Source organism: Ascaphus truei, chromosome 3 (genome assembly GCF_040206685.1).
Source record: "Ascaphus truei isolate aAscTru1 chromosome 3, aAscTru1.hap1, whole genome shotgun sequence".
NCBI lineage: Eukaryota > Metazoa > Chordata > Amphibia > Anura > Ascaphidae > Ascaphus > Ascaphus truei.
The window spans coordinates 337,747,121-337,758,192 of NC_134485.1; the positions used below are offsets into that span (position 1 = coordinate 337,747,121).

At 40.1% G+C, this 11,072-nt stretch overlaps 1 protein-coding gene across 1 annotated transcript; it reads right to left on the reverse strand.

The window, feature by feature from the left end:
* Window positions 1–2,136: 2,136 nt before the first annotated feature.
* Window positions 2,137–10,676, reverse strand: LOC142491109 (chymotrypsin-like elastase family member 1). The gene is made up of 8 exons (XM_075593412.1): window positions 10,614–10,676; window positions 9,492–9,574; window positions 7,722–7,822; window positions 7,326–7,451; window positions 6,153–6,289; window positions 5,002–5,147; window positions 2,536–2,685; window positions 2,137–2,277 (listed from the first exon to the last, which is right to left on the reverse strand). The coding sequence occupies exons 1-8, from the start codon at window positions 10,654–10,656 to the stop codon at window positions 2,260–2,262; spliced, it is 804 nt and encodes a 267-aa protein (XP_075449527.1). The 5' UTR covers window positions 10,657–10,676; the 3' UTR covers window positions 2,137–2,259.
* Between the last annotated feature and the right edge of the window lie 396 nt (window positions 10,677–11,072).

The window sequence follows — 11,072 nt, forward strand, 5'->3', positions numbered from 1 at the left end:
TAACAACTCCCCCGGACAACCATATTCCTCTACAAAGATTCTGCCCCTGGCACACAGGGTTTGAAAAACTGAGCAATCTCACCTCATCTTGTCATTGGGGGAGAAAACAAAACAATATAATTCTTGTTCCAGTAAAAACTAATTTAATAAGAGTTTTCTATTCTAATGTAACGCCCCCAACCCCCCCCCCCCTCCTAAGGGAGATAGAAGGGGGATATGGTGTTCGTGGTGCTCACCTGCAGGTATCCAGGAGCCTGGGCCTCTGCAGGGCAGGGAGCTTGGAGGGTAGATATTCTCTTTCCCATGATAGGTTGCACGCCTCCACTTGAAGGGCTCTGTCAGAGGCAAGGGTGACCCCTTGCAGGAATTTGTAGTTCAGTAACTTATCACAGACTGCCAGGAACTTTGCAAACTGGTGGAGGTTTATTGTTAGCAGGATCAGCATGAACAAACAGCAACAATCAGGACAGGTTTTAGCTCCCTGTAGGTCATAAGAACTAGCACCTCACACTCCCCCTTCCACGTGTAGGCTGGCTTCACCCCCTCCCACGTTAGGGTAGCTGTTCTTGGTCTCCTAGCTCCAGGACCCCATAGTTAGGAATCTACCTACTCTAGGCTCTGTGCAAGGAGAAAGGCTTCCCCTTTATTCTTCTGCCTGATGATATGGCTTGCTGCTCTGCTTGCCTTCCCTGGGTCTATACTATGCCACAACTGGTCCCCACTTAACCCATCTCACCTTCTCAGGCCTGTCTTCACTCAGGACCCAGGACACACCTGATCCTAAAGGGCGGTCCCCCAATTTATATACCCTGGGGGTGTGAAACTTTCCTTCCCAAGTCTCTGGGCAAAACAAAGTGTTGCACAGCATCACATCACTGGTCACATGAGCTACTAGAATCTTCCTAGCTCTGAGTTATGCCTCATGTGCTAGGAAGCTGCAACATTGTAGCCTAGCTCTGAGCAAGCTCTCATGCAAGACTAAGTGCAAAGGGTTTAACCCCCCCCCCCCCCCCCCACACTGCCAGCATAGAATGTAGCCTTCATGCATAAAACCAGGCCTGGTTTTAGAAGGGGCTACACTTAGAATTATAACTAATCGGAATACTTTCATAATATCAAGTACCTCTCATCCTGCTTAGGGGGTGAGGGAAGAGCTAGCCCCACTCTGGATGCCCTTTGGTCCAGAGTGGCGGCAGGGACCATCACAAGGGAGAACAGTAGTGGACTGTGCATCACTGTACCTGTCAGCTGCTGCTGCTGCTGCTGCTGCTGCTGTCCAAGAGAATAAAGAGACTGCTGGTTTTAAGGATAACCTTTTGTGAGACTGGAATCTCTCTATCCCTGGGAGGGGGATTTCTGTGGTAGGGATTCCACCCCGCATCCCTGGGGCTTACTACAGATGGAGGCGCTGCACCATTGAATGAGAACGAAGGCATTCATCCCAGTAACCTGTTCCTGTTGTACCCCATGTCATCGCGGGAGTCTCAGGCCCTCCTGTTGCCAGCAGGTATGCACCACACAGAGACATCTAGCCAGATCCCAGAACACCTATGGGGACCTGATCTGCGATTGGGGGGGGGGGGGGGGGCGACTATGGGCTATATATGCATAAATGTATTTCTTTAAAACTAATTTAAAACTACTTTTTAGAGTTCTAGCTAACTTATTTCTGGGTTAAATGTTCGTGTCTGGAGTATATACTACACATATTTCTGTGTACTGTAGCTTTCAGAGAAGGAGGAGAAGGGGGGTGGGCAGGTGCAGTTCTGGGTGTTGTTGTTGTAAGTTTAATTGATTCTTTCTACCCTTAATCTGGATTGAGGTGGACATTTTGGGGGACAAAGAAAGTCAATCTGGTTAAGAGAGCCCAATTTCGGACCAGAACGATGGGGACACTCATTTTTCCAGATTACAAAAATGGCAAACACCAGGTGGTCTTTCTGTATTGCCCCTCCCTCATACTCCTCCTCCTCTGCCCTATCCCTGAAACGAATTATTTTGCATCATTTCGACCAAATTAATTTTTTTTAATTTAGGCTAATTTTGAAACGTAGGATCTGGGTCACATGTAAGTTACTTAATTATGAAGTTTACTATATATAAATAAAGCTTAAACAAAACACAGATGACATGTCCTGATATTTAATCATTTCTTTATTAGCATTTTGTTTCGAGGAACCAAATCCCAATTAAGTACAAGTAAGTACAACATATTTAATAGATGTCGGCGGGTCTTTTCCTTGATAATGTCTCATCTGTTTAGTTGGTGTTCATTGTCTGAAAGAAGTGAGAATAAAGTGCTTGTTAGCTACTTAGTTTGTAACTCTTATTTATTGCTATTGTATATTATAGTAGATATTACCATTCATGCACCTAAAGAACCTAAGGTTGAAATAGGTGATAGATAGCTGGGGCAATCAGGATAATAGAATGAAGTAAGTAAAAGAAAAAGAATGAGAGAAAGAAAAAGTGTGACCATTTTTATGCTATTTGCCCAAAATAAATCCTTGGCTGTTGCTTGGAATAGTAACTCACATTGTTGATCCAGGCGATGTAGTTTGAAACCCTGGTGAACACGGTTGGCTTCAGGTAGGTGTTGCATCCGAGGGAGGACACAAAACTGGTCACACCATGGACTTGGTACACTCCGTTTACAGCACAGTTAAGAGGGCCTCCAGAATCTCCCTAGAATGCAATAACCCAATAAAATACAGTAGCTGACAATAGACAATACTGTAAGATCAATCTCAGACAATGGTTTTGATTAAAAGAACATATTGATTATCAAATGTTTACATTGCTTTGAAAGTTTAGAACACTTTAAATTCAAACATGAAGAGTGGAATTCCAACCAGAGCTTAAAGGGAATTCCAACCAGAGCTTAAAGGAGCAAGTCTCCCCTCCCCACCCCCCCCACACAAGTTTTCCATTTGTTTAATACAGGATTGAGGTATGGGGTATCCGGAGATGAACCCCATTCATTTCAGCTCCGGGGACCCCTTGCTTCCAGAAATATTTACCTCTGAAGGTGGTGCTGGTATCTGTAGTTTTCTGCCGTTTAAAGCTCCCACGTCACATGGACCAATAGGAAGCCGCACCAGGTGACGTCACAGCTTCCCATTGGCCCGCAGGCTGTTAGAGCTTTGAAAATCAACCATAATGTGAACCCTGGAGCTGCAATCGCCACTCCCTACGGAGGTAAGTAACTCTGGACACAGGGGGTCCCCGGAGCTGAAATTAATGGGGTTCAGTTCCAGTGACCCTCTGCTTTAATCCTGTATATTAAAAAAAAACACGAAAAGAAAAATAAATGGCATGGATTGCCTGTTTATGATTGAGATGAGTTGAGGAGACAATATACTGTAGTATATATTTTACTGCTCACTATCTTCCATTTGCTATTGTGCATGACCAACTTACTGTACAGTGGTGGGATCATGGCTATAACCAGACAGAGATTAATCTTTGAAATACTAGCTAACGCTCATTTAAAATTGTCCATCTTATTTTTATCAAATATACCCATAACAAATTTGAGGCTTTTTAGATTTTTTTTCTGTTTTTCCCTCTGCCTTTTGCATTTATTTAAATGATAGTATTGTGCAATGTTACTAACTGTTAATGGGTAGGTTACCATTCTCTTTTTTAACCATTCAGGACTCTCAACAAAACTTAACTCTTATATGTAGAAAGTATGTAGTGTTCGAAGGATAGTGAATTGGCAGAAGCCCCGGTGTGCAGTATATGCATAGGAATGGGCAGAATTCTCAATGTTTTGGTAACAATATTATTAAACAAGGTTTAGAGACCTATGGTTTAGGGTGATGAACTGTTGGGTGCATCCAGTCTAATTCTTTCTAAGCTGGATGGCTTTGCATCAAATAGGGTTTGGATGGTAGGAAAATAAGCATCATTATGGCACTGTATAAAGCATTAGTAAGACCACACGTTGAATATGGAGTACCATTTTGGGCATTACACCATAAAAAAGAGATTATGAAACTAGAAAAAGTGCCTAGAAGAGCCACCAAATTAATAAAGGGGATGGAAAATCTGACATGGGGAGAGGCTAGATAAATTATGGGAGAAGGAGTGGCTCAGTGAGTAACGACACTGACTGGCACTGAGAGTTTGAAGCAGGGGAGCCTGGTTCAATTCCCAGTGTCGGCTCCTTGTGACCTTGGGCAAGTCACTTTATCTCCCTGTGCCTCAGGCACCAAAAACGTAGATTGTAAGCTCCACGGGGCAGGGACCTGTGCCTGCAAAAATGTCTCTGTAAAGCGCTGCGTACAACTAGCAGCGCTAAACAAGAACATGCTATTATTATTATTATTAAATTAGATTTATTTACATCAAAAAAAGAGGCGTCTAAGAGGGGATATCATAACTATATACAAATATATTTGGGGTCAATACAAGGAGCTTTCAAAAGGGTGGTACAAACGACACAGGATCATTCCTTAAGGGTTGAGGAAAGGATATTTCACCAGCAACTAAGGAAATGGTTATTTACAGTAAAGGCAGTTAAAATGGGGAATTCATTAAAATGGGGAATTCATTACCCATGGAGACTGTGATGGCAGATACAATAGATCTCTTAAAAAAAAGGTTTGGCATCTTTTTTTAACGGACAAGTACAGTATACAGGGATATACCAAATAAGTAAACATGGGAAGGATGTTGATCCAGGGAGTAATCTGATTGCCATTATTGGAGTAAGTGAGGAAATTATTGTTTCCCCTTATGAGACACCAATGGATAATGTTTCACTAGAGCTTTTTGTTTGCCTGCCTCTGGATGAAAATACTGTAAATACAAATATAGGATAAAGTATCTGTCATCTAAGTTTAACATACGTTGTACTTGATGGACATATGTCTTTTATCCACCTCATCTACTGTGTAACTAAGTAACTATGTAACTATGTAACCATGTGAAAGAGCTTGTGCCAGGTTCATGTGGTCATGAAGGTGATTAAGAAAGCATCAATCAATATCTTACGTTGCATCCAGAACGGACTCCATCACCACCGGCACACACCATGTTGGTCTTGACTGTGCCACCCCAATAGGAGCTGCTGGTGCAGGTTGAGTGGCCAACCACAGGGAGAGGGGCCTGCTGAAGAATAGAGGCAATCTGTCCATTGTCTGCAAGAAAAAATTATGTTAGCAATGCACTCAGTGCTGTAATTAATGGGAGATTTGTGTGTGTGTCATGAGTGACTGGTCAAAGTTCAATTATATTAAAACTATGCAATGGTTTGACATTGGCTTCTAATGTAGAGGGTTGAATGGAATAGATGAAAACTAACATGCACAAATGAATATATCCGTTTCACAGGCTAGTCATATAGTTCCAGTAGGGGGAAACTATTAATGGTTTATACTTTAGAATAAAGAAGAGTAAACATCTTGCTTTTCTCATTCAAGGATCCCATGGTAGTTAGGACTTCTGAGAGAATAAGACATGATGCAGGAGTTATTAGTGGGGATTTAGCATATGGTGCAGGGTACGTGTGCTTGAAAATGTGCAATGAAGGTCTCCTGAAAGACACTAAAGGGTTAGAATATATGAGTAAGTGTTTTTCGTTTGCACTGCTTTATTAGGCCATGATTATATTGCCTGCGTTCACGCACGTGCGCGAGTGCATGATGTCACGAGCGCAAGGCGCGCAGGTGAAACAAACTAGGTTGGAGGCAATTGGGAGGCAACAGGGAGGCGTGGCGGTGATGTCACATGCTGTTCACCCTCATTGGTTGAACTGCTCACGTGACGCGGCTTCGATACGGCTCTCGTGCTACAATAACAATTCAATTTGTCTCCTCTGCTTTGTGTCGCTCCGTAGCGCTTGGTCGCACACACAGTCGTGCGCACTATGTGTGGCTTCATTGCTGTACATTCATTTGTTCCAGCGGCGCACGCACCACTATAATTGCAGCCTTAGAATTTGCATCTGATAAGTGGACCACCTGTGTGTGTGTACCATCTGGATCATCCTGGATGCCTGGAGACCACAGTATGCTAGCATGAGCTCCCTCTGCCTCAGCTTTGTTTTAACATAATGGCTTTTGTTTCCATTGGATAGCATTGACAGATGGGCCCTGAAAAATACTTATTGTGTCACGAGAATTCTTCTAACAGAAAATACTTACTGCTTGTCAGGCCCCATCCGGTAACAGTACAGGCATAATTGTGGGCCAGGACAGCTCCATCACTGGGCAGTGTAGCCAGATTCACAGCGCTGTTCAGGACAGCATTGGAGGCCAGGCGGAGGAGTGCAATATCATTACTGTAACAAAGAAGAAGAATCATAAGTAATAAAGGTAGCATCACCGAAGTCTAAATATGATGAATGGTGAGGGCCAGTTAATTATTTATACATTACTTAATATTTACAGTATTACATATTATATAATTAGTTCTATAAACTAAAATGTTCTAACTATTGCTGCAGTCAGGGACAAAATCACCTGTATATTTATACTATTTATTCCTGCACCCCTCTGGGTAGGTGATCCTATGTTGTTAATGTGGAGGGGTTCGCATTTCTGAAATGTATGACAGCCTTGCTAACAGCAAATTGTGTTCTCGTCTATAGAGATGTGCAAACTTTTCCCTATGTTTGTGAACCTGGCAAAATGTGCAGTTTTTGTACAACTTCAAAAAATGTAATTTTGAAACAGTTTGCAAGGAGAGAGGGAGAGACTATTGACTTATATACCTCTCAAAAAATTAATTTACGGTATTAAACATATGTAGAGATATATAATTTAAATATACAAATGAGTTACATATGATTATTTCTCAGGTGTGTTCACAGGTATCTCTCCAAGTGCTGTATAGAGGAGGAATGGACAGTATGGGTACGCCTTTAAAATATGCCAGATGTCATTTTTATTTTTCACAACCAGAATTAGGTACAGATGTAGCAGGCTTTATTGCGCAGCTGGCAGGCACAAGCGAGGCTAATTACTAGATTATGGTGTCTGCTCCCGCTGGCATGATGTTTGTGTCCTGCTGCAATGCACCAGCAGGAGCATTAATGTCTGCTACATCTGTAGTGATCTGCTTATGGTTGTGATCCATTGTGCCTGTAACATTCTGTGTTCAGTAATGCACATACAGTATCTCAGTCCTTATGAATAACCTGCCTCCAGAAAGTTTACAGTTACAACTTTTGATTGGTAATAAAGTTGTTATCTTTATCCCGTCACTCAGTAGTATTCTCCTGGCAGACTGGAAAATCTGATGGTCCTATACAATTCCAGTAAAGGTTGCAGCCCCCAAATGTCCTCCTTCCGAGTTAGATTTTATCCATCTCTTACCCAGCTGCAAGATTGTTGGGGTTCCAGCCAGAATGCTTTATGACTTTCGACACAGAGATGGTCTGCTCAGTGCCGTCACCCTGGTAAAGGTTGTGATCTCCCAACACCACGCGGAAGGAAACGCTCCTATTCCACAGGGAGAGAGATAGGCATCATGATTTAATGTATTATCAGTACTGACCCAATGTTTGCCTAAACTGCTGGGTTGAAAACAACCTGAGACCTTGGACAAGTCACTTTATATCCTTATCATCTACAACATTAAAAACACTGTAGGCATACAGTACTCAACGTACCACAATGCTATAAACTGTAGTAAAGCATTTAACAGAAGAAATACCAGCTTTACTTCATAGATCTATATACCCAGACATGTTTCTCATTTCCAGCCACTACCTGTCCACGCAGTGACCAGCTGTCATAACCCAGTTAGCACGGACCAGGGAGCCTCCACATGTGTGGTACCAGCTGCTTCCAGAGAGGTACTGAAGAGAAACCTGGGAAATAATTAAAGAAGAATATTACCAAGTTGCTGGAAGTAAAACAAGAAATCCAAAATATATTCCGGATCCTAGATCACTAAACAGATCATTCTTTTACAATTTGGAAGTGTCTAACTTTACTCTGTATTTCCGCATCTTCCCTTTGGTAGGCTAAACATGAAATGTAACATACAAAACGGGAAAGGAAGGACTGCTCAAGGGCAAAAAGATACTATTATATACACACACAGACACACACATTATATATACAGGCAGTCCTCGTTTTACAATGCTTCGTTTTACAACGAATGGCTTATCCAACGCTATGCAATGCATACCTATGTTCATTTTTACAATGCCAAAACGGCTTATCCAACGCTCTTGCGACGCTTTGCAATGTTGTTTATGTTTATGTGTGTGTGTGTGTGTGTGAGGGGAGGGGGGAGAGAGTGTGAGAATGGGGTAGTTTCCCCCATACACATACACAATGTTGCAAAGCGTCGTAAGAGGGGATATATAATATTAAACTATATAATATACTATTTATTATGTTATATTATATATATAATACAGTATATACACTATATAATTTATGTGTGTGCTGCATATCTTATTGCCTGCATAAAATATTTGATGTATTTTAGTTTTAAAAATGCCTTCAGGAACGGAACCTTTCATTTAAACAGTGTTCCTATGGGAAAATGTGTTTCGCTTTACAATGTTTTGCTATCCAACGCCATTTTGAGCAAATGCATTGTGTCGGATAACCGAGGACTGCCTGTATGTGTATATATATATATATCATTGTAACATCGCCGGAAGAAGAGATCAGTGTATCTCGAAAGCTTGCACAAATAAAAGCATTTCGTTAGCCACAGAACGGTATCATCTATTTATTTTTTGATTATATATATATATATATATATATATATATATATATATATATATATACATACAGTATGAGGTGCTACACTTTTAATGTGTATTAAAAAAAAGAGAAATGACCCAAGGGGTCCAAAAAATAGCCACATTAATAAGGGTTATTTTGGGACATTTCGTTTTCTTTTTTTGTATTAACATAACATTTTGTTTATGAGAAATAAATTGTACAGCAGTACAGTGAAAATTATATAATTTTCCTCTCACGTGGCTACTTAATTATTGGAGTAGATTACATGTAGATTATATCTCTAAAAGTTTAGACTATAAACCCCTTTATGTGTCACCCTGCAATGTGTGTCCTTTATTAGAGGTTAAAGTTTAGGAAGTGGTTATTTATAAAAGCAACTGCCAAAGATGGCTCACATGCTCCTAATCATGTTATTCTTGTTCCTCCGCTGCAATAAAAGTCAGGGGTAAGAGAGCTAGTACCAAAACTGATGGATATATAAGTATTTCAGGGTAAAGTGTTTTCTACAATGTATCTATTTTATGATGTAATGATGTATGCATTGGAATGTTGGGGTGCCTCAGATTCATTAGCTAATTGGTTCAGTTATTGTATGTTTTTTCCCTTCCAAATACTTAATGGGGTTTACATCAACGTGTCATATTATTCTGCCTTGGGAAGGTGGCCCACCCACAGTAAACCAGAATTAGGAAGGGCAGATTCCCTTCAGACTATGTGGACCTATGTCTTCTAAAAGTGACAAACTGTGAGCAATTTACTAGGACCATCACTGACCTGCCATGGCCATGTGTTTTGTGCTACATTAGATCCTCCAATCACACGTCCATTTTCATCTTGGGACTCTTCATAACAATGTCCTTTGGGGGAAAATGGAAACTGTAAATGTCTATGCATTGAAAATGAAGTCACCTCATTAAACGAGCTGAATAGTATCACTGCTGGATTGGTGCTCAACACCACAGGTCTACTTTTTATTGCATATGTCTTCTACAGTATTTCCATCTTTCTTCCTTTTTTTTTTAGAGAGGAAGTGTGTTATATTTTAATATGGATCTCTCACTTTCTGCTTGAATATTAGTATTGCATGCTTTTCATCTGTTAGATCTGTAGCTCATGATTTTTATACTATTTTTTATGCAATTCCACCAATTCTTACATTTATTCTAGTCTAATAAAACTGATTATTGTATTATAATGAATTCAGTTTGCAATCTATACATACAATTAAAAAAAATAATGTTAATCTTTCTGGAAAATAATAAATATCCTTGATTCAAGGAGAAGCTCTGCTGCTAAGGCATTTGACCGTGCATTTATACAGTTTGCTCAATAATTTGTATGATTCCCTTTTCTGGGCCCAAATTATGTTACTAATTAAAGGATACTATTATATCATGGTATATAGCTCAATGTTACATTTTTAAAGTAGGTCCCCCATTCTTAACCTATGCTATAAAAATGGTCTGACTGATCTTACCAGATTGCCTGCTTTTCTTTCAAATAGTTTAATCAATATTATATTTAATTGTAATTGCCTCACAATGGTAGAGCTGCCTGTTTAAATTCTTGATCATGTCTTTCCATAAAAGTCTATTTCACACCCCCTATTGTAATTCCTTACACATTTCAAATGTACAGTACATTCCGCTTATGTTCAAGGTTGCAATGACTATGGTCCATGCATACACCTCCAGCCTAAAGGTAAAAACTAAATAGACCCAGTGTACTGTCCCATGGCTCACACAATTGTATGTGAAAAAAATTACCCAAATACCTTGAACTTCCATTTTCTAAATATTTGAAATCAAGAACAATCACAATGCTATGTTTCCCTGAGAACTCCCTAGGATGCCTCCACCAGCCATGAAATAGTATATTACTGGATAGGGAACTTACCACAAAGGACGAGAACAGCAAGTACAAGAAGCCTCAACATCATGAGTCAGTTACAGGTAGAATTTCCAAAGAAAATGCAACCCTTTTTATACCCTAGTTTATGGGCGTCCAAAGGACTCTCATCTTTAGCGAGCAGTGGGAATAATTCCACATGTAGCAGGTGCTACAGGTGACAACTTTGTGTGTTAATTTAAAACAAAAAAAAAATACAACATTATTGTTAGATTCACTCAAGGACAGGCAGGATAAGTTATAGCAGCAGTGTTATAAATAGAAAGATAAACAGAGAAATGCGTACTGTATAACAAGGTTAGAGGTTCATTACTAGTGTATTAAACAGTACAGATACTGTATGCACTAAGTAAAGTGAGTTGAATTATTGTAAATTCTCTACAAAAAAAATAGCCCCTTCTATAGTATACTATTGATATACACATCAGAGTCTTTGTAGGATGTAGG